General features: G+C 39.9%; 1 protein-coding gene across 4 annotated transcripts in view; it reads left to right on the top strand.

Annotated features, from left to right (window-relative positions):
- The window catches only part of PDE1C (phosphodiesterase 1C), a 198448-nt gene that overhangs the window by 118739 nt on the left and 55432 nt on the right, over positions 1–24277 (top strand). For all 4 annotated transcript variants that reach the window (XM_088060783.1, XM_014258682.2, XM_014258683.2 and 1 more), the window contains 5 exons: positions 13874–13987; positions 14850–15032; positions 17281–17347; positions 20540–20656; positions 22487–22627. In XM_088060783.1, coding sequence (XP_087916909.1) covers positions 13874–13987; positions 14850–15032; positions 17281–17347; positions 20540–20656; positions 22487–22627 — 622 coding nt within the window. The remainder of the gene's footprint in view (positions 1–13873; positions 13988–14849; positions 15033–17280; positions 17348–20539; positions 20657–22486; positions 22628–24277) is intronic.

Raw genomic sequence — 24277 nt, forward strand, 5'->3', positions numbered from 1 at the left:
ACTTTGATCTTCTCAGCAATATACTGGTAATCTGTGTGTTCACAGATTACCCCTTAGTTGGTAATATCATCAATATGATATTTTTTTATTTTTACTCTACCAAAAAGTTGTTTGATTTGTTTTATTAAACAGCTGTATATAATTCTCAAACTCTACAGCTGGACTTACAGACATTCATCACATCAGAAGTCAGACACATAGGTGAATACAATATAAAATAGTATTTTTAATTCACACTTTACATTGCTAAGATGAGCCCATCTTCCTTCTCAAAATTTATCTTTTTACTATTTTATTAATTATGATAGGAAACAAAATTGCACAACCTGTTGTTTGACATCTTTCTTAAATTGATTTCACTGTTATAGCCTCTACTCAAGCTTTCTTTTTGCTTCCTTTCAAATTATAGTTTATAGTAGGGATACACTGCCATAAAATATTCTTTAGAAATGACATTTAGAATTGTGGGATATGTAGTAAATATGCATTTACTCCATCTGTGCTACAGAGTAGTGAATTTGAGAATACATTCCACGAAAAAAGCTGTTTTGTTTGGTTGTACAGGAAGTTGGGAAGCAAGAAAGATTAAATGTCTTAAAAATTAGAAGATAAACTTCAATATTTTTAAAAGTTGCAGGAATAGTTATATCAAAATGATTCAAAGTGTCACAAAATCAGCTACACTGGAAAAGACCTGTGAGATCATCAAGTCCAACCTATGACCTAACACCACCTTATCAACTAGACCATAGCACTAGGAGCCATATCCAGTCTTAATCATCTCCAGGAATGGTGACTCCACCACCTCCCTGGGCAGTCCATTCCAATGCCCAATCACTCTTTCTGTGAAGAGCTTCTTCCTAATGCCCAAGCTAAACTTCCCCAGGTGCAGCTTAAGGCTGCATCCTCTTGTCCTGTCAATGGTTGCCTGAGGGAAGAGACCAACCCCCACCTGCCTACTACCCGCTTTGAGGGAGGCGTAGAGAGTCAAAAGGTCTCCCCTGAGCTTCCTCCAAGCTAAACAACCCCAGCTCCCTCAGCCACTCCTCATAGGACTTGTGTTCCAGACCCTTCACCAGCCTTGCTGCCCTTTTCTGGACATGCTCCAGCATCTCAACATCCTTCCTAAACTGAGGGGCCCAGAACTGGGCAGAGCTCTCATGGTGTGGCCTCACCAGTGCTGAGTACAAGGGAAGAATCACTCTCCTGCTCCTGCTGGCCACACTATTCCTGATAGAGGCCAGGATTGGCCTTTTTGGTCACTTGGGCACACTGCTGGCTCATGTTCAGGTTGCTGCCAATCAGTAGCCCCAGGTCCCTTTCTGCCTGGCCATTGTCACTCTGGCCTCAGCCTGTAGTGCTGCAGGGAATTGTTGTGGCCAAAGTGCAGGACCTGGCACTTGTCTTGTTAAACTTATTTTAAACTTACGTTTTTGGATTCAGTTCATCTATATGTCCTGTCCAGGTCTCTCTGCAGAGTTCTTCTACTCTCCAGCAGATCAACACTCACACCCAATTTAGTCATCTGCAAATTTGCTAATGGTAGACTCAGTCCCATCATCCAGATCACCAATAAAGATCTTAAACTGGACTGGACCCATACACAGACCCCTGAGGAACACCACTGGTGACCGGCCACCAACTGGATGCAGCACAATTCACCACCACTCTCTGGGCCCAGCCATCCAGCCAGTTCTTAACCCAGTGAAGGGTGCTCCTGTCCAAGCCACGGGCTGCCTGATTTTCTAGGATTATTCCATAGGAGAAGGTGTCAAAGACTTTGCTGAAGTCCAGGTAGACAACATCCACAGCTTTCCCCTCCAGGGAAGGTTTCCACCAGGCAGGTCACCTGGTCATAAAAGGAGATCAGATTGGTTAGTCATGCTGATCCCTCCTAAATCCATGCTGGCTGGGTCTGATCCCCAGGCCATTCTGTAGGTGCCATGCAGTGATCACACTAAAGATGAACTGTTCCATAATGTTGCTGGGCACTGAGGTCAGACTGACAGGCCTGTGTCGTTCTATTAGAAATGGCTGGGAGAGAATGACACAGACTCTCATGGAGTCAGAACAGGAGAATTTCTTAGTTTATTACTTTTAGACTTGTTTTATAGACTGGTTCGTGGAAAGTACAGAAAGGAAACTCTTATTGGTTAGTAAACCACTACATCACCATCATTGGTCAGTGGTGTACAACACCCTCTGACTTTCTCTTGCCAAGAAAACAAAGGACAGACAAACGGCACCTGGCACGGCTGTTTTCTGTCTGTGAGGATTGTTTTTAAATCCTCCCATGAATTTCTCAGGCTAGCTCTCAGGCAGGACTGAGAAGCTATGGGGCCTGCAGTTTCTGCAGGCTCCCTGCAGCTTGCTCCAGAGATAGCTTCCACAGGCCTGTAGTTTTCTGGATTTTCCTTTTGGCCCTTCTTGTGGATGGGCATCACGCTGGCCAGCTTCCAGTCATCTGGGACCTCCTTGGGTAGCCAAGACTGATGATAAATGATGGAGAGCAACTTAGTGAGCCAGCTCCCTCATCACTCAGGATGGGTCTCATCAGGTTCTTGTGGGGCATCAAAGTGGCTCAGTTGGTTGCTAACAGCTTCCTCCTGGATTACACGGGTTCTATTCTGCTCCCTGTCCTCTAGCTTAGGAGGCCAGTTGTCCTGAGAAACACCTGTCTTATTGTTGAAAATGGAGGAAAAGATTTTAAGTATCTCAGCCTTTTCCTCATCTTTGATAACTATGTTCCCCGCCATGTCCAATAGAGTCAAGGTTCTCCTTACTCCTCTTTTTTTCTGTTAATATGTTTATAAAACTGTTTTTATTATCCTTAACAGAAATGGCCATGTTAAGTTCTAACGAGCTTTTTCCTCTAATTTTCTTTCTGCAAAACTAACAACACACTTAGGCACTTCCTGACTTGCCTGCCCCTTTTTCCAGATGTGACACTCTTTTTTTCCCCCAACTTCCTTCAAAAGCTCCCTTCCCATCCAGGCTGGTTATTTTCTCTGTCAGCTCATCTTTCAGCACATAGAAAAAGCCTTCTCCTGTTCCCTGAAGATTTCTTTCTTGAAGTATCTCCATTCTCACTGGATCCTCTTTTTTTAAGGGGTGTTTCCCAAGATACTCTGTGAATCAGCATCCTGAATAAGTCAGTCTCTTCTGAACAGCATGTAGCCATCCATTGCAGCACTCCAGTCATGCTCCTCTTGTTTGTTACCTATGTTACATACTTTAGTGTACATGCACTTCAGCTGGGCTGCTGATTTCACATCTGACTCTGGCTTACCACCCTTAGGCTCTTCTCTGGAGACTCTGGTTTAATCCCCCCCAGTCCCACTTCAAACTCATTTCAAAACCCTCTCTGTCAGCCCTGCCAACTCATGGGCTAGACTCCTTTTGCCCTTAATTATGACCTCTGTTCTATTTTACATAATGGAAAGACAACAATGCACCAACATAGTCAGCAGTGATTAAATTTGGGGCAGGAATAATGTGGGGTTTTTAATGGAATTTTAAGCACTTATTAACCTGCAGAAGTGTGTTCCACCAAGTTGTTCACCAGGAGAGTTTCATAACAAGTAAGTTGACATGGCAGGATAGAAAAATATCTTGCTTTGTTCTGAGTATTTCACTCTAGAAATATGATAGAGAAAATAAAGGAAAGATTACTTGTTCAGTTTACAGTGAAAAATGGTTTTTAAATTCTCTTTTATTTTGCTCTTGTCTTTCCTGTTTGGGGAAACAAGAAATCTTTTCCTCAGTTAGTTATAATAAATAAATCTTGAAATAGGGTTTTCTTCAGCCTATCCAAAATGGATCTTTTCCAGCTAAGAGACATCAGTTTTTATATATGTAATATAAAAGAAAATTTATGTCTCCTGGGAAAAGTCAAACCTCAGTACGGAGAAGGTTAATTATAAACTATGGATGTATTATTGTTTTAACTTGAAGGCTTTGCCATCAGGAGGGGAGGCTGGAGACATTGCAGCTCGAATTATATCTCGAATTAAGGGGTGTTGAATGAGAAATGCTCTAACTCTGCTTCTCTGTAATAATGATTTAGTGACAGTTAACCATTAACCTTGGGTTTCAGATGTTTGGAAGGCATAAGAAGCATGGTAACAGCTGCCTGTCGTTCTCGTCTTTGTTAGTCCCAGCATTTGTTCTGTACATTTAGCCAATATGATTTAAGAAGAAACAGGGTCTTAAAGAGAACTTCCATAGCTCTTAGGCTCATTTTAATACAAATGTTTGTCATTTGGACTTTACCTATCATTCAGATTTTTTATTTTGTCTTTTCATGAGTTTACCCTTGCTTTGACCAGCTTTACTATTTGCTTCCTCAAATCATGAAACAGGATGCTAAGATAACTGAAAGAAAGAAATCTGCTTATGGGATAAAAGAACAGGTGTAGTGTTAGGAATGACATTGGAAAGATGCAATGATAAAGACCTCATGTTTGGGAGTACAACAACAACCAAATACATAGTCTTAGCAACACAGTACAAAAGTGAACATAATTTTTGAAACCTGTAAAGGAAAATGGGTAAAAATATCAATAGAAGAAGCTTATGTAAAGAATACATAACATACCAGATTGGGAAGGTTTTATATCTTTTTGATAGTGCAATTTATTGCAGCAGGTTACCACTCTTGACTTTCCAGTAGTAAACAGGTATGGAGATAAACATTACACCCATGAAAGACTGTTTTGATGTGGCTTTGGGGCCTCTTATCAGACAAATATAGCATCCAAAAACATTGCAGACTTTTTAATGTCTTTAAAGCATTCAGTATCACAGCTACTTGGGAGCCCTGAGGTTTAGTAAAAGTTGTGCTAGTACTGATACCTCTCTCAGTCTGTTTCTGTACACAGTTACTACTCAAAACTCTTAAAGTCTCTAACCATTTATTTGAGAGGGTGATCACACGTCACCTTTGTATAAAGACCCTTGTTTTAAAAGGAAAAGGCTAGTATCTTTAATAGACCATTTGGAGAAAATTATTTCCCCCAGCTAGGACTTCTGGTCATTTGGCCACTCAGAAACTGGTTAGAGGCTCCAGGGGTCGGTGTGGAGCATTGGCTCCATTGTGCCAGGGATTGGCAGGCTCTGCCAGGCTGGGATGCTGGCTCTGAGGGGATAGTGTGTACAGGGCAGTGCACTTCTTTGCCAAGACAAGGCCCAACCTGCCCCTTCCCCCTCTGCATGCATCCCAAAATGTCCTGAGACATCAACCTTTCCAGTCCCTCACAGCCTGTTTGATTGCAGTGTATCTTTTACAGTTTAGGATAACCTGGGAGATGGCATTCATGTTTGTGTCTACCCCTAGAACATGAGCCTGCCTGTATGTTGCACCTCTTCCTTGATGACCTAAGATATCATGGGTCCACTAAGCCAGAAATAATTAATGCTTATTATGCTGTCAATACAGATCTATCTATCTATTGTTGTGGTGTTCTTCAGTAGCCCTACTGTTGGGTATGTGTGCATCTACATGACATACTTTTACAGTCAAGTTCTCTACCTCTGCAGAGATGTCTTGCCACATTTCTGCAGCCCAGATGAGTTTGCCTCTGTGCTGCCAATTCATCTTTCTCTCCATACGTCTAACTATCCACGCAGAGCACTTGCTACCATCAACAAGTCAGTGTAGGAGTAGAGTGCTGGCCATTTTTCTCTTTCAGTCATATCAGTAAAATCCAGCTGGACAGCTTTCATCTCTGCAACCTAACTTGATCCACCTTGCCCTTTAATAGCTTCTGTGACTCACTGCATAGGACTCTATATAGCTTTTAATTTTTGATGTATGCCTACAATACAGCAGGAATTGTCAATTAAGAGGATGTATCACTTTTCTTTTTTGGGTGGTTGATGATATGGTGCAGCCTCCTTAGCAGATGACACCTTTTCCTTCTCGTCCTCTGCAGACAGCCCACAGTTTTCACCCTCAGGCCAATTTGTGATGATTTCCAAGATCCCTGGGTGACTAGTTTCCTGTTCAAGCTTGCTGTGTGATCAGTGTGATCCACTTACTCCATGTAGCAAAAGTGGCATGACGTGTGGAAGGGACTTTCCTTTTAAACATCCAGCACAGCAGTGGCTGTCTGGGTGCCAAGAGGAGCAGTGTTTTGGTGCCAATCACTTCTGAAGCAGCTTGAACCCCTTCATATGCAGCCAGTGTCTCATTTTTAGCAGGGGTGTAGTAGGCTCTGCCTCTTTTATATTCCCAACTCCGTGGCTACTGCATGTTTAATTTGTTAAAAAGGTTGTTGATGTTAAGGACCCCATTTTAAACCATTCTTCTTCCCAGTCACTTGATAGAGAGGGCTTATGATCTGACAGTAATCTGCAACATGCATTCTCCAAAAACCCACAACACTGAGGAAAGCTTACTTTTAGCTGGTTGTTGGGGACATAGCTGCAATTTTCTTGACCATGTCCATTAGAATCTGATGATATGCCATTTTACCCCTAGAAACTGATATTCTTGGGCAGGACCCTTGACTTGGCTTTGCTTTATGGCAAAACCAGTCTTCAGGAGGATATGAATTATCTTCTCCCCTTTCTCAAAAACTTCCTCAGCTGTTTTGCCCACATGATGATGTCATCAATGTACTGCAATGTTCTAGAGCCTCGCCCCTTTTCCAGCGCACTCTGGATCAGTGAACGGCAAATAGTGCGGCTGTGTTTTCATCCTTTGGACAGCTGAATCCAGGTGTACTGGACATCACTTCAGGTGAAAGCAAACTGTTGCCTGCACTCTCTTGCTAAAGGAAGGGAGAAAAATGCATTAGCAAAGTAACAATGGTGGCATCATTTTGCTGTCTTGAACTCCAGTTTGTACTGAAACTCCAGCATATCCACAGCAGCACTCAGAGGTGGTATGATTTTGTTCAGGCCACTATTAGTCTACTGTCAGCCTCCTCTCTCCATTGGACTTATGCACTGTCCATATTAAATATTAAAGGGATATTAAAGGGTGGCTCTCCAGTTCATGAATCATCTCATGGATAAAGGTCGTGGTTGGTGTGGTATTGTTGATGCTGCACTGTTGTGGTAGTGATCAGTACCTGTTGTTCTTTCACCTTCTGCAGTCCCACAGCAGAAGAGTCTTCTGAGAGACCAGGCAAAGTATTCAGCTGTCTAATTTCCTCTGTCTCCACAGCAGTTATCCCAAAAGCCCAACAATGCCCTCTTGGGTCCTTGAAGTACCCTCTCCAGAGTTAATCTATGCCTTGGACACACAGGGCCTCTTGGCCAATCAGAATTGGAGTGTTTTTATCATTCATTCCCAGTCAGGCTTGCTTCAGCTCCAATCCTGTCAGCTGTCACCCCAGAGACAGAGTCTGCCCCTACAGATCTTGATGGCATCAGGGTACATTTTGTAAAGCCTTACACTCTTACAGGTCTGATGCACCAAGCCTTAAGATCCACTCAGTCCAATAGATTGAATTGTCCCTTTCTTCCTGCTGGAGGCAGAGCCCCTCTAGTTCTAGGCATAGTAGTAATTGTTCATGTCTTGTAAATATGAACTTGAGCTCATTTCAAGAGGATCAGAAATAACATTCAGCCCTTCCATTGTGTCTGACAACTTGCCCATTGGAAATTGGAGCAGCATTTATCCTTGAAGAATTTCCTGTGGTCCTCCTCAACTCACACTCCTGTTCTACTAGGACAGAGGTGGGTTTTCCATCCCATTTCCTCATGTCCTCTCTGTGGTCATACAGGTAAAAGCAGAGGTTATCTTGTGGTATATACTGTCTCTTGACAGCAACTGGAATGGTAGCCCCCAGTTAAGTTCCTACTGAGACCATGCAAACCATGCTGCTGTTCCTTTGCTTCCACACTTCACCCTCCCTCTGCCCTCTGTGGCAGGCTGGATAGGAGAACTGGAGGTACAAAAGGTAAAGGTCATGGGTAAAGAACAATTCGCTGGAAACAGCAGTTTGATAAGAAAACAAACCATAACAGCTACAATACTAAAAACCAGAAGTGAACAAAAGAGAGAGATTCACATGCAAAATGCTCCGTGCAGAGCCAGACCCAACTGCAGCCACACACCCTAACCAGAGAAGACCTCTTAATCTTGTAAGAGACTCCCTTTTCTGCTGGCAATGATGTGAGTTGATACTTAATAACCTCCAGGTTCTAGCTATGTTTCCTCTTGATTACTGCAAAAATCATCGCTCTCCTTGCTGGAACTAGGACAAGTTTCAAGTCCCCTTCCATAAGCATGGACTTCTTTCCCTAGATCAGGTTTCTCAGAGCCCTATCCAACTGCACTCTTGATGTTTTCAAGTATGGAGCATCCTCAACTTCTATGGACAACCTGTTCCAATACCTCACTACCCTCACAATAAAGAATTTCCTCTGTACATCTAACCCAAATTTCCCCCTTTGAACCCATTACTCCTTGTTCTATCTCTAGAGTTCCTGATGAAGAGTCCCTCTCCAGCTTTTCTGTAGGTCCTCTTCAGAATGGAAGGATGCTATGAGGTCTCTATGCAGTCTCCTCCAGACAGAAAGCCCTGACTTTCTCAGCCTGTCTTCATATGGGAAGGACTCTAGCCCCCTTTATTGTCTTTGTGGCCCTCCTCTGGACTTGTTCCAACAGTTCCATATCCTTCTTATGTTGGGGGCACTAGATCTGTATGCAGTATTCCAGGTTGTGTTTCACAAAAGCAGAGTTCAGGGAGAATCACTTCCCTTGACCTGCTGGCTGTGGTCCTTGTGATGCAGCCCAGGATTTGATTAGCTTTCTGGGCTGTGGCTCATGCTTCACTGCTGGCTCATGTTGAGTTTTCCATGACCTGTTACTGCCAAGCCCATCTTCACAGGACTTCTATCAATCACTTCTCTGCCCAACCATTAGGTATTCCTGTGATTGCCCCTACACAGATGTAGGACTTACACTTTGCTTTATTGAACTTCATGAAGTTTGCATTGGTCCACCTCTCAAGCCTGTAGAGGTCCTTCTGGATGGCATTATTCCTTCTCTTCATCATATTGACTGCCTTGCCACAGAGCTTGGTGTCATCAGTGAACTTGCTGAGGGTGCAATCTCACTGTCCATGGCCAGCAAAGATGTTGAACCCATGTCCACTTGTTAAGATGCATTGTTTCTGAGATTGGAGGAAGAGATCCTTGAATATTAGCTAGCATTCTTGTGCCCTTCTGCTTGCCAGGGCTTTGCCACAGGGGACTCTATGACATAGGTCCCCAAAGATGCCAAAGTCTGCTCTTCTAAGTCCAGGACGCATGATCTTATTGCATATGGTTTTATTATATGTATCATATGTTATCTATCTATTGTATATGAAATACATTTATTAACAATTTATTTCAGGTACCTATTTTTAAACATGCAGATTAAAAATTGTTAAGTTGGTGTCTGATGTGTTATAGTGGCGGCTGTTTTTTTTAAAAAAGGCAATAGTGGTTTGGAAAACACTTAATTCTGGAAGATTTAATTTGTTGTCTTTGGATGTCATTGTCAACAAATTCAATGATTTTGTGTTTGAACAGCTTCCCTAAAAAAACTAATTCACACTAACATCTCAGAAAGAACTAGTCTGCCAACAGGAAGGCTTGCTTTGGGAAATATTAATTTGAAGATTGCTTGTTGTGAAAAAGAATATAGCAGCCTTTCTTTCTCTCCCACATCTGAAATTTATCCTTTTTCAGCTCTCACATTTATTCAGTGGAATGAGTCATCTCACCTCATCTTAGCCATCTGAAACCACAATGACTACCTAAGGTAATCTCCTGGCTCATTTCTCTCACTAGTGGAGGAAGGCAGGCACATCAAAGAGGCAGTGCACCCCTTCCTGAGAAAGTATATGACAGGCAGGTGGCTTATCATTGATATCCATCTCCAGTGACTTCCATGTGCATCCGTGTACCTGATTTCTATAATCAGGTATATTTTGTGCTAGGTGAAGCAGCTGAATAAAAAAAACAAAACCCAAAACACAACCAATACTTTTAACTACTTATATTTTCTCATTCAGTTCCCAAAGTTTGGAACCTGAGAATGGGGGAGGTGTTTGCATGGAATTGGAGGAATGCATGTCCTTTAGAGTTTTCAGCAGCAGGAGAGGGATAATTTTCAGGACCTGGTGCTGAGGAAGTGCCTAGGCTGTTGTTTTATTGAAAATCATTAAAACAAAAGTTTGCTACAGTTTCAATAGGCAGTAAGGAATTTATAAATGGGAAGTGAAAACCTAAACTATTTAATTTCATTATAGTTGACTAATGTTGTCAAAAGTATATCTGAATCAAGGTGAGTTGAAACAAGCTTTTTACCATCCCGTGAAGGCCACTGAATTTATCATTGTTGCACTTTCATTTTTCTAATAATAATAATAAAAAATGGATTACTTAAAATTTTTCATGTTTGTATTTTTATTCAAAGGGAGAATGAAACTTCAGGAAACATGAAGAAGGCAAAGCAATTACTTGGGAAATTGCATATAAATTTTTTTTATTAAAATACCAGTGTAGCAGTACTGTGTGTTTGCTCTTTGCAAACACATGTTTTTATTTTGTCTGAATGTTGTGACTTGCATATTTTTGTATGCAAAAGTAGTATAGAATATGTACGGAAGATAGCTCTCCAGCCGAATACAATTTCATTGGGTGACAGGTTATCAGTTACCCGGTTTTCATTTTCATTTTGGGTATTACTACATGAGCTGGCTTTCTAGGTTGTGTCTTTTCCTAGGTGGTATATACATTACATACATATGCAGAGCCTTAGATTAAGATGTAGCAGACTGTGGAATGAATAATACCTGCTGACTCTTGTAAAAAGAGATGGTGAGCTTCTGGGTTACTTCCTGTGCATGCTGTACCTCTTCCACCAATCTTCTGTTGGAATGGTTTTCAGGGATTTGCTATGCAAACTGTGGAGACACCTCTCTGTCCAGCTGACTGAAACTACTGCACATGTTCATTACATGCATAACCACATGTAGTCTGCTCTGGATACTTTTGGACAGTTCTGTGTGGTTTACAGGTGTTTTACAACCCAACAGGCAGACAGATACTGTTGCAGGGCATCGGTCACACTCTCTATGTGTTCATGCTTAGATAGTCTGCACATGCTGTCTAACTCTGATATGACTCTCAGAATACCAGATTTATCAAGTTTATACAATTATAGTGAGATGGCAGATGCATGCCTATTTCTGTGTAGGAATTCTTTGATACGGCTCACTGCTTCTCAGACTTAGTGAGAATTTCTGACCATTAATTATAGTGGTTTTCCAGAAATGAGCAAGGAATGTATTGAAGATCAGAAGGCAGGGTTTTGTCTTTCAGTTCATCAGATGTTTACCTTCCAAACTTTAGGAGCAAGTCTTCATCTTTTTGTGTGTTTATATTGAAGCTGACTTTTATGCAGTCAGGTCTACTTTTGATTGCTATTTTGTTAATTTATAAAGTTTGTTGTTGATTTACTTTTTTTCTTTTAAGCTATTTGAGCTGGAACTCAAAGGAATGTTATCACAAATGAGTTGATCTTAGAGCTGACTACTAAAATCATTGACTGTTAACCCAGCACTGCCAAGCTCTCACTAAACCATGTTCCTAAGTGCTACAGGTGAATTTGGTTGAATTTCAAAATTATTTCAGCCACCTTGAAGCAGAATTTTTCAGCTAATTAATTTGCCTGGATTCCCTTCAGTACATTTAGGATTATTAAAAAAAAAAAACAACCAAATACATGTAATACATTAAAGGCAAACTATCACCAGGCTCTTATTTAATACAATTAATTGGGAGTAGCTGCTGTGACTCAATGAATCAGCAATAGTTAGAGATACTGGATGGTAAGACAAAGTGTAATTTTTTCATATGATGGTGTGAAGAACAACTGTACTTCTGTTTTTCTAAATGATTGATGTGCATAGTACTTTGCATAATCTTCTTAAATGAAGAACGTTGGTTCCATGAAGTAGTCATTACTCTCTGTGGTATTATTGAACATGAATTTTGAATGAGTTGCAGCATAAAGCTTCCAGATACTGATATCAATTAAATAAAAGTCAGGAAGAGCCAAAGGTAATATTATTTCTGTAATATTGACTCCTGTGGCTTGTGTACAATGTTTCTGGTAGCTAGTTAAGGGGTCATATCTACAGACTCCCCATACATGGAATGAAAAAACAAGGAGGCATATAAAGCAATGCTTACTGTTTAGATGTGAAAGTAGTGAGTTCTGTTTAATATACATGGGATAATCTAAGGGCGGCTGCTAGATGCAATGAAAATCATGGTATTTCCTAACCTTGCATAGTATTCCTATAATAGTGTTTTGTCCTGGGGTGACTTTATGATACTGGTGTCCCCAGTCGTCTGGTTTATGTTATATATTAAGTTCTGCACCTTTAAGACTGGCTTTGAGAGCAAGAGAGGGGGAAGAAGAAGCGCGCAGTTTGTGTTAAAGAAAAACATCACTCCCACACATCCCGCTCCTGGACTGTGGTGTCTGCAGCACGGACAGACAGCGGGACAGAGCCTCTCTCTGGCTTCTAGTTAGTTCTAGCTAGCTGAGGCAGAGGAGTTCCCTGGACCTTTGTTTGTTTTTTTTCCCAATTTTCTTGGATCTGTGCAAGCCTGCTCTGGACTGAACACCCAGCCAAACCCCGGGAGCTCACGCCTGTGGCCCACCGGGGCCTGGGCCTCGGCACTTTCCAGCGCCAGAGGGACTGATAAGAACCTGAGCGAGCTGAGCTACACCACATGAAAAGGACTTTTTTTCCTCCTAGATTTGCCATCCCATCGAACAGCAAGAGGTTTTATTATTTAATATTACTCAATTTCTGTTAAATAAACAGCTTTTTCCACTTCTCTTCAAGGAATTTTTTTTCTTTTCCCGGACCAGTTGGTGGGGAGGGGCATTTCCCTGGGGAAATCCCCATTTGGAGTTTTCCTTCCTAATTTGCCCTAAACTAAGACATGTTTCTAAGTATTCTCTAGTACAGTTTTGCATGTTTACATCAATCATTAGGAATAACAGTCATTTGTTAACAGATACTATTCAAGAGATTCCTTATGACTGGATTGAAATTGTCCTCTCTTAGCTCCTCTGTTAAATTTCAAGTGATTTCTATTTTCACTTATTTCAGTTTTGAGTAGGGAGAGCTTATTAATGGAAGTGATTGTCCTGCCCTGCTCTGCACTGTTATGGCCTCACCTTGAGTACTGTGTGCAGTTTTACACACCACAGTATAAGAAAGATATTAAACTATTAGAAAGTGTCCATAAGAGGGCCACAAATATGGTGAAACTTCTGGAAGAGAAGCCTTATAAAGAGTGATTGAGACCACGTGATCTGTTCAGACTGGAGGAGAGTAGACTAAGAGGAGACCTTGTTGCAACCTTCAACAATCTCATGAGGGGAAGTGGAGCAGCAGATATTGATCTCTTCACTCTCATGACTAGTGACAAGACTCAAGGAGTCTGAGTTCAGAAGCCTTTGCGCAATGCTCTCAGGCATATGATGTGATTCTTGGGGTGTCCTGTGTAGGGTCAGAGGTTGGACTCAGTGATACTGATGGGTCCCTTCCAACTCAGCATATTCTATCATATTCTATCTATAGCGTATCTATTCTATCTATAAGGTATCTATCATATTCTGTGATTGTATGATTCTGTAATAACTCATGGAGTCACATATTATCATTATAACTGATCTTTGAAAATTAATTTTTGTTGATTTTATGTATGTTGCTTCAAAAAACTTGTAGACTTCCAAAAGTTTTCACCTGTCAATGTGTATGCTAGGTCTCATACTGGGAACTGACACTCACTCTCAACCTATTTTGCTTTATACTAACCATATTTTTGCTTTCTTTTTCTTTAGATTGCGGTCTTTGGTAAATCAGTTAGAGAGAGGGGAAGCTTCAGTTGTAGATCTAAAGAAGAATTTGGAATATGCGGCGACTGTTCTTGAGTCAGTATACATTTGTGAAACCAGGTGAGCTAACTATTGACATCAACACTCTTATATCTAGCACCAGTTGTAATTTACATGTCAATTGTGAAAGTTGGTTGAGTCAAGATTTATTACTCATAGATAATATTGTTTTAATCATTAGAATATTGTATTCTGTGTAGAACAGATCTTCAATCCTTCATTTAAATGCTTCTTTAAGTTTCCTGGGACAGGGAAGGAGATCAAAACCAATCATAAAAGTAATATATTTTTTCTCAGAGAAATGTTTTCATAGTAATTGTGTCCTACTTTTTCTGACAGTTTCTAAATTTCTACTCAATTATTTATAATAAATAATGTTAAATTTTTCACTTGTATTATGTCTTTGAAATTAAAGAAAAAATTACCCATGACAGAGGTAGACTGGTAAGACATTGCAGAAGAGTTCATCTTGGTTACATGCCATTTACCCATTGATAAATGCACTTGTAGAGTCAACACAGATGACAAGAACTGAAGAGGAGAGAACTGTAAGTCACTAATTCAGAAGCTAGAAATTCATTCCTAGAAATGACCCTAAATTACCTTTGAAAGGCAGAAAGTTCAGAAATATTGATGAGCTGAAGATGCAAAGTCAATAGATGATCATACAGTTGTGTTTCAGAGGACTGATAATTCTTGTTTCTCAGTCTAGTAGTGAGTTTCACAATCTGAAATATAAGTACATAAGAGAATAAACAAACAGTTGAAAACTTGTACTGTTGTGTTTTGTTAGGGCTAATGAATCAAAGACTTTTAACAGGCTGCTTTAATTAGAATATATCTGAGTTTCTTTTTTTTGTTAATAATGTTGTAGTGCTCTCTAAGGAAATCTGTTTACCCTTCTGTTTCCTCATCCTTCTAGACGTTTACTGGACACAGAAGATGAACTCAGTGATATCCAGTCTGACTCTGTGCCCTCAGAGGTCCGCGACTGGTTGGCTTCCACCTTCACACGGCAAATGGGGATGATGCTCAAAAGGACTGAGGAAAAACCCCGGTTCAGGAGTATTGTCCATGCAGTGCAAGCTGGGATATTTGTGGAAAGGTAAAGTGTCATGTAATTAATTTGTTCTAGTAACTACCCAGGTACTGCAGATTTCACCTGTAGTATGTGATGGCACAATGACAGGAGGTGGAGGAGAGTACCTTAGGCCAGAAGACCTCAGAGCAATGGGGGTCAGACTCAGGGTCAGTAGAAGACTACTGAATGAAAAGCACTTTAGTGTGCTTCTGTTAATGTTTCTACATAGATTTGGGTAACCCCTAAAAACCTGGGATTTAGTAAAAGATTGTAAACTGAAACAATACCTATTCCCCTGTTCTTACTGTAGTACAGATGTAATAGCACACCTGGTATAATTTTGATGGACAATATACATAGTCCTAGGTCAGAAGTGACAGCACTTAAAATTTGGACAGATCAAACTCTGCCTTGCTTCCATTTACCTCTGTGGTCTGGTATTTCTTATGAAGAAGTGCTAAGATACAGGACAAAATCCTTTAGCATATTATTACTGGAATGAACTATTGATCAAAATGGATGTGAAAATTTTGGAGCTCAGGGAGGATTTCAAAAAAGCCATTGAGTCCTCTCAGGCTTCCCTCTTGTGATTTATATCACAGCCTGTTGCTAAAACTGATTTTACTTTTTTAACCCTTTAAAACATTTATTAATTTCAATTTGGACTCACTTCTAATCTTATATTTTCTTGTCAAGTAACCACTCTTCACTGACCTTCTTTGTTCAAGCCAGAAATAGGGCTGGCACATGTGAAACTGTCAGCATTTTTCAGACAGCCTGAGAGACAGCAGCTCTCAGATCTCTGGGAGTAGTTTTGCAACAGCAAAATTCAAGTCATGAATGGAAGAGCAAAGCACCTTTCACTGTTCAACACAATTGCAGTGACGGCCTAATAGTCCTCTGTGCAGGAGGTTATACATATCAGACAGTGGATCACAGTCCACACAGACACACAGAAGCCTCCTTTGTCATGACTATGACCAATATTTTTATCTGTGCACCAAAGTTACTGTACATGTGTTAAGAGTGGCAGAAAATTGTAATAAGACTAAACCTCTAATTTCTCCTTGGGGCAGATTTCTCCAAGGTTTGACTGGCTATTTGTGAATTAACCCTTACTCTCAACATGTAAGTAAATGCAGAAAGCTGGCTCAGAAAGCTGTTTTCCAGCTGACCTGGAACACTGTGACACAAAGAAGGAAGTATTCAAATATAATATGGCATGGGAGGAGGGTTGTGAGTTTCCTGAGCTAAGGGAAAGGGGTTCTACTTCTTAATTTTCTCTTAAAAGAATGCTATGGAGCTTCTGACTAGAGAAAGAAAGGGACAAGAAATTCTATGATTTCAGAATGGGTGAATATAAGTCTCCAAAGGGGAATGACTTTTTTCAGTTCTGAGTGCAGAAGATGACAAAGAAAAATGGCAGTGAAGGAAAACTTTGCACAGGATCATTTCAGGTGGGAGAAGAGAGCTTTGTATCATCTTCCTTTAGTCCTACAGTGCTTTAGGGCAAAAAAGGGTGGCCTGTGGAAAGACATTCTAGCTATGACATATTTTCTGCATTCACCAAATCCTATTAAGCACAGTGTGTCCTGAAAACAACTGAAAACTTGTACATACTCAATGATATGTTTAAAATATACTTTATAATCAAGTTTAAATTCTGGTACATTACATACTTTGTTTATCTGTATAGTTACAGATGTTGATTATTGCCTTGCTCTTTTTCTCTCATTCCCTGAAACACACACATACACATGGCAAACACCCAAAAGGTTTTATACTAATCTTGAAAACATACAGACAAAAGTAACAGCTGTATCACACTGGAGTTGATTCATTGCATACAAATGGTTTCTGAAGTACACTCAGAATTAGCTTGCATGTGGGCCAGTAAGGACTAAGGGAACTGAAAGGTCAGTACAGGTATGTATGGTGGAAAATGGGGAACATTTTGTTTGGTCGAGTGTAGCCTTTCCATCTGACGAAGACCTGGTACTGGCAAATTCTTTGTCATGTTCAGCTCAGTAACCAAGCTATGAGATATTGGGCAACGTACAAGCTCAAATTAAACTATACAATAAAAACAAAATTGAGAATATTGGGCAAGTTAGGAACAAAATGGAAGGAAAAAAAGGTCCATATTCCAGTTAGGGTTTTCCAGGCTGAATCAGGTCTCCTGTAATTTTTTTGCTTTATGAGTTTTGTTGATTGTATGTTTTGTTTGACTTAATTCTATTAATGTGTTGCTTTATCTATTTCATCTTGGTAGAATGTACAGGCGTACTTCAAATATGGTCGGCTTGAGCTACCCACCAGCTGTAATTGGAGTGCTAAAGGTAATCCCAATAAAAAGATATTAAAGGGGGATCTGCACAAAGCATCAAAATAATCCTGTGACATATAAGGGCGGTCTTAATACTTGGCCTTTCCTTCTCTCTGACATTCAGTTAGTTCACATTCATTAATCATTTAACTGGCCTAAGGAATTATCCTCTCAATAAAAGAAACAATAAAGTTCAAGGCTGTGGCCATTTTCAGCTTGTGAAGATTGCAATTCTGTTCTAGATTACAGTGATTAAATTAAGATTTAGGAATCACTCACAATATCCCACAAGGAAGGAAGAAAACAGACGGAAAGAGATGGAGAAGGAAAAGGATCTGCTGCTGTGAGAGAAGGGAATTTCTTGCATTGTTCAGCTCAGGTCTTCAAAGTGACAGTTTATGAAAAATAAGTGATCAGTTTATGAAAATGGACCCTTCTGTGAGCTTTAAGGTTTCAATGTGAAAATAATTAGTCAGAAGTAGTCTGAAAAATAAACAAAGCTTCAATCCATGGGCCAATTGCAAGATTCTTGACTTAGGCATGAATTATCAAGACTACAAACAGAAGTTAGTGACCAGCTGCCTACACAGCAGCTTTGCAGGTTACATGTTGCATGTGGTTCAACCACGCCATGCAGTGGTGAAAAAATGTGATAGAGTGGGGTGGTACACAGGGATATTAAGTGTAAAACTCATTAAGATATCTTGCAGCATTTCTCCACACTGGAAAGATTTACAGTTAGGGTATCCTTTTCATTTTGAATAGTAGAACTGATCAAAAGATCTGGAGGAATTGCAAGAAGAATGATCAAACATGCTTTTCATATACAGAATCAAAGTGTCCACCCACACCGTTTTCCAACTGCGTGTTGACAAGTGCTAGCTTCACTCCTGCAAATGGGATGTAAATTCTTTGTTCTTTTGCAACTACACTCCATAGCCAGCTTATGAGGGAAGATATCTATAATGGTACCTCTTCTCCTGAGTTCCTCAGCAGTAACAAGACAGTGGAAGACTCATCACTTATTCTCAGCTGACTTAAGCTTTATTGAATTTCTCCCTTTTTTCTATGTCTTCAAATGATTAGGTTGTAAAAAGAATTGATCATGTTAGAATAAGTTAAACCAATTATTAAACAATGACCAAAGTCATTGACTAATTTTGCTCAGAGTGAACTAGCACCTACCTGGTCACTCTACAATACTCTACCTACACTCTGGAATTATTTTTTTTTTCCAAAACTTTTTTGAGAACATGTCTTTGTCTGGATGTTTTTGGGTTTGGTAATGGATTTGGTTGAAATGTGAGTTACTTTGAAGAAGTCAAAACAGGCTCCCTAGCAATGTGAAATGTCCCCCTCACAGCACAAAAACTGATGGAGTTCAAGAAGCACATGGTGTGACTCTTGGGGATGTCCTGTGAAGGGCTAGGAGGTGGACTTGATGATCCTTTTGAGCCTTTTCCAACTCAGCATATTCTATGATTCTTTGAAGTCTTCTGTCTTAAAAATAATATTTAACCTTAAATTTCTCAATCCCATCTCCTCCATTGAAAATGGCATGTTTTGTTGCTTGGTTCAGTCCGGTAAGGTCAATTAAAAAACCCTTACAGCTACCTGACTGCTTAGTGTGCTCTGTAAAATGACCTGATGATTTAAGCATGCAAAAGGCTGTAGAAGTATACCACACATATGTCTTCAGTAGTTCTGGGTTGCCATAATCAACATTCCCCTCAGAGTCATGCTAGTAAGGACAAGAATTGAGATGAAATGAAGTCAAAACAAGCTTATTTTCGACTACAAATTCTTATTTTTGCTGCTGTGGTAAAGAGGACATCTGACTTAATAACCCAAAGCAGAGGAATCACAGCTTTGTGACAGAGGTTGGTTTTAATAAAATAATGAAATACTGATGCTTCTGAAAAAAAATGCAGGCTGTAGTAGTGCAAGTTCTAGATGTATTATCTGTCTAATTTCTTCAATGGATGAGAAGTTTGGCATTTTTTTTTAATTGAGTGCAGAGCCTCTCTCTCTCTCTCTCTCTCTCTGTCTCTCTTTTATACTAATTTTTCTACTGCAGTAGTCTGTTGCCTTTCTGTATGACATGGTATGAAGAATTAAGATTGATTGCCATAAAAAGGACAATCAGCCTTGTCTTTCATTTGAATAGTGACTATACAAACCATTCATACAGACTTGCTTACAGAGTACACTGCAGTGATCTGCTGTCCATCAGCCTAGTGCTAGAGACGGAACTTCGCATTAATTACTGATGAAGGAGTTACGTGCTTTAGAATTTAATTTTTCAGCCTTTTTTAATGCCCACACCATGACAGGAATATTTTCTAGGCTAGAAAATAAACATGTAATGAACACAGAACCTGTAGTCACTTACAATGTCTGCAGTATAGACTTCTGCTTATCTGTGGCTACAGAAATGCCATACCTTGCAATAACGTTGAGCAGAATAGCTTCTATCCCTGAATTTGCTTGTTGACTTATATAACAAGTCCTCAAGGTTAAGAAGGGACAGAAAGCTAGGAAACTGAGCATTTAGAAAGAGTTAGTGTTTCTCTTCATCTCTTGCTAGATAAAGAATGCTGTCACCTCCCACAGCCTTCCCTATCATTTGAGATTTGAACTCAAACTTCTGTGAGAAGGTTAGACCCTCAACTTTAGAGCTGAGAACTTCCCCTCCTTGATCTCTTGACTGACCAGCCTGCAGCACTAGCATGTCGTTTACAGCTGTCTGTAACTTTCCCAACTGGAATTATTTATTTATTCTTCTGTTATAAAGACTGGATTTTTGTATAATTGTTAGCACTTAATGTATCATATCAGGCCAAACAGGACCATCTCAATGTCTCAGGTACTAAAGCCAACCAGGATTTTTATCTTTTAGGATTCATCCTTTGGTGATTAAATTCCACTGTAGAGAATTACCATGTTTAGAATAAACAAACAGCATACATGTTCTTAATGGAAACTTGTTAAACACAAGTCACACAATACTAATAAGTATCCTGATATACTGTAAGTACATTGATGATTCTGCATTGGTTAGATGGATTATGAAGAATTTATTGAAAAATAAACGATACATTTAATCAGTACTAGAATTCTGAAATTGTGAGAGAAGGTCAAGAAATTGAAAGATCATGGTAAAAATGATGACCATACTAACCGTCTTTTCTACATACTCTTGCAGAATGTAGACAACTGGTCCTTTGATGTATTTGCACTAAATGATGCCAGTGGGGATCATGCACTGAAATTCATTTTCTATGAACTTCTCACACGCTATGATCTGATCAACCGTTTCAAGGTCAGTAGTTAGAAGATGGCTATCTTCATTCATCTTGAATTTTGTTCAACTTCCTTCTCATTCTGCTTTTTTCAATTACAAATGTAATTTTAGTGGTCTTTGAAGAATTTGTGAACACTGCACTTTCCCTAATAAGCAAGACCGGATGTGATTTAAGTAGTACTTTCAATTGCAGTAAGGCACCATGAACTAGGTGGGGTTCCAAATGAAATCCATGGGAAACACTGCATTTGATCCTCTGAGAATGATGGTGTCATTTTCCTGAACTTTATAGGACCCTCAAGCATGTAGGCACAAAAGAGAACAAGAGAGTATGAAAGCAAATTCAAATTCATTCCAGTCAGATTGGCCATCAGGCCAATGGAGGTGATTCTACTCCTAACTTTGCTCTCATGAGACCCCATTTGGAATACTGCATCCAGGATATCCAGGTCTGGAACTCTCAGCATAGGAAAGACGCGGACCTGTTGGCACCATTGTAGAGGAGGGCCACAGAAATGATCGGAGGGCTGGAGCACCTTTCCTGTGAGAAAAGGCCAACAGAGTTAGTGTTGTTAAGCCTGGAGAAGAGAAGGTTCTGGGGATTGCCTATTGCAGCCTTTTGGTACCTGAAGGGGACCTATGAGAAAAATGGGAGCAAACTTTTTAGCGGGTTCTGTTGCAGTAGGACAAGGGTTAATGATTATAAACTAAAAGAGCATAGATTAAGATTAGATATAAGGAAGATTTTCTTATGGTGAGGGTGGTGAAACACTGGAAAACTGGAAAAGGTTGCCCTGAGAGGTGGTAGGTGTCCCATCCCTGGAATCATTCAAAATCAGACAGGACTCTGAGAAACCTGGTCTTGTTGACCATGTACCTGTTCATTGCAGGGCCAGGCTGACTAGATGACTTTTAAAAGTCCCTCCTAGCCCAAACCATTCTATAATTTTATAACTGCTACAGAGATTTCTTCCAACTTTGAAGAGGAAACATTGCCATCCAGTTCTTGACCACTGTCCCCACACAGATACTCTGTAGTCCCTTCCACTGTTGACATTTCCTTTTCCGAGGGGTTCCCACTCTGACTGGAAAGAGTTTAGAGATGTCTAGATCTCATAATTTATCAGGAACTTCCTATGCCTTATGAGGCATCAAGATGTCTGCTCAGAACTGCATCCTCTGCTTATATGTACCTAAGAGGAGAAGACCAGTGATCTTTTATATGGAAACTTTAGTGTTTAATGTATTTCTTGTCTGAGCAGCTGAAACTGGAGAATTCATGTTGCCAGTTGCATGTGTTACCACCTGCATAGTCTCCTTTCTAGAAATCCCTTGAATTGCATTTTTTCAGATAATTTCAGTTACTCTTGGAGTCAGAAAAATGTGGCAATCCCATAGGACAGGCAGACTGGATTTTACTGTGAAAACCCAGAGGTTTGATAAATTATAGTCTTAGAGTATCTAAGATTTGCTATATCATGTGCTTCATTATAAAATCTTAACTGTGAATAGTAAGGCAGATATATATTCAAGTGGATTGTGAACATAGCAGGCAGTTGCTTGCAATCTATTTATAAATATTTCTCCATGGCAATCAATCCACTGGTTGCTGTTACTTTTCATGCTCTATGTGTGTTCCAGACAACAATTCACTCTTTCTCTTGAGTGACTGTTTCAGATTTTAGCATTTTGTTTGTTTGTGAAGTACAGACAGCTCTTTGAGAACGTCTCATCAAAAAACTCCTGTCTCAATGCTAGCTATTAAAGCTTGTTTGTTTGTTTTTCTTTCTTTTTTTTTTTTTTTCCTTTTTTTTTTTTCTTTCTTTAATTCTGTGCTGGTTTACTTAGATTCCCATTTCTGCCTTGGTGTCTTTTGTGGAAGCTCTGGAGGTTGGCTACAGTAAACACAAAAATCCTTATCACAATCTAATGCATGCTGCAGATGTCACACAGACAGTCCATTACCTCCTTTTCAAGACAGGAACAGTGGTAAGTAAAAGACTTGGCATCCTGTATATATAGTGAGTTTACAACAGTTTCTGCTTATTAATGAGATTTTGATTATCCACAGTAGAACCTCTTTATACTGTAGTCACAGTTTGATATGGCTGGGCTAATAAAGGTAAAGACTTTGGATTATTTAGGAACAGAGGGTAAGTGAAGTTGTTGATAACTCTTTTAACAGTGATCTAAAGAGGATGAATGAGAAACCCAAGCTTGGTTTTTCACTCTGCCACAGATCTTCTGTGTGAATCTGCCAACACACATTTGCTGGAATTCATTTCATCTAGTATGAAGAATCATATTGTCTAAGCTTTCTTCTTAACTTAAGGTAGGGAGAGGGTACATCCAAATGATAATTCATTCCACTTATCTGAGCATATCAAGTGCTGGTATCTGGAAATACTGATCTTCATCCACTTCTCTACAGCAAAATTGTCTGGACTGGCTTGCACAGATACCTACAGGACAGCTGAAGTGTGACAATAATGCCAGGAATGGGCTTAAAAGACAAACTTAATGCACAATATGTTCCCACAGTGGTTCTCAAGACAAACAAGAGAAATACATTTGAGGATGGACTAGAGAAATTGAAGGAAGATAGATTCCAGAGTGAAGATCAACCATTGCGGTTTGGATTCATCTGGAGGCTCAGAAAGTTGCTGCTCCACACTGTTGGGAAATTAATAAATAGCAGGGAAAGTTCAAAGTGTATTGGATACATATTTATTCATTCTCTTCTTCTTTCTCCTGGTTACCACTTCAGCCAGAAAAAGGAATGAAATTACCTTTAGTCTGATTCTGTGGAGAAGATCTTTTCCACACATTATTTGCCTCACTTTTTCCATGCATCTAATTTGCCCTTGCTCTTGCATTGGCAGAAGTGTAGATGCAAAGGTGACAGTGAAAGGAAGGTTGAAATTGTGAAAGGGAGGTTAATCTGTTAAATGTTTAGCAGTTATCTCCTGTTATACCTTGGCCATTCAGTGATTGCTCCATGTCTGGTAGTTGAATATGTGTAATTCTGTTCTATTGCACTGTTCTATTTTGCTGAGGTCCTTTCACTAACCAGTGTGCAGTTCAAGGGTTATGGAGCCTTTGTAGTGCAGAGCAGACACATGAAACCAGTCAGCAGAGGCTGAGGCTCTTGCTGCAGTTCAGGCCTTCTTCAACACTCCCAGAGTGTTATAAACTGTATCTGGAACTGTTAAAAAAAAAAGGTAAGGAAAAACCATGTGCCTCAGCCCAACCAAATTCCAACACTCTCATGCAATGAGCACCTTTAATTAGCTATACAAAATCACTATAAAAATTGTCTGTCAGCCTCACTTGTAGTGATATTTGTATGCTGATGATACCTTTTTCTGTGCAGCTCAATAAGAAACCCAAAAAAATACTGCCACCAGTGTTTACTGGTTCATGGAGTATAGGACAGAGAGGTACAAGATAACAGGGCATAGTGCAGCTCTTACTGGTCTTTTAGGCCAGTTTCAACAACTATAGAGTTGCTCATGCTTGGGAACTATGTTTTGTGCATATGATCTGCATTTCTGCAGTTTTTTGTTTGCCACGCAGGTGTTGCTTTCAATTCTGAAGCCAGAACTGGATGCTCTTCCCTGAGGAGTCACACACTCCACT

This window comes from Pseudopodoces humilis, chromosome 1, assembly GCF_049639895.1.
Source record: "Pseudopodoces humilis isolate 2021_Gansu_Grassland_sample_001 chromosome 1, ASM4963989v1, whole genome shotgun sequence".
Taxonomy (NCBI): Eukaryota; Metazoa; Chordata; class Aves; order Passeriformes; family Paridae; genus Pseudopodoces; species Pseudopodoces humilis.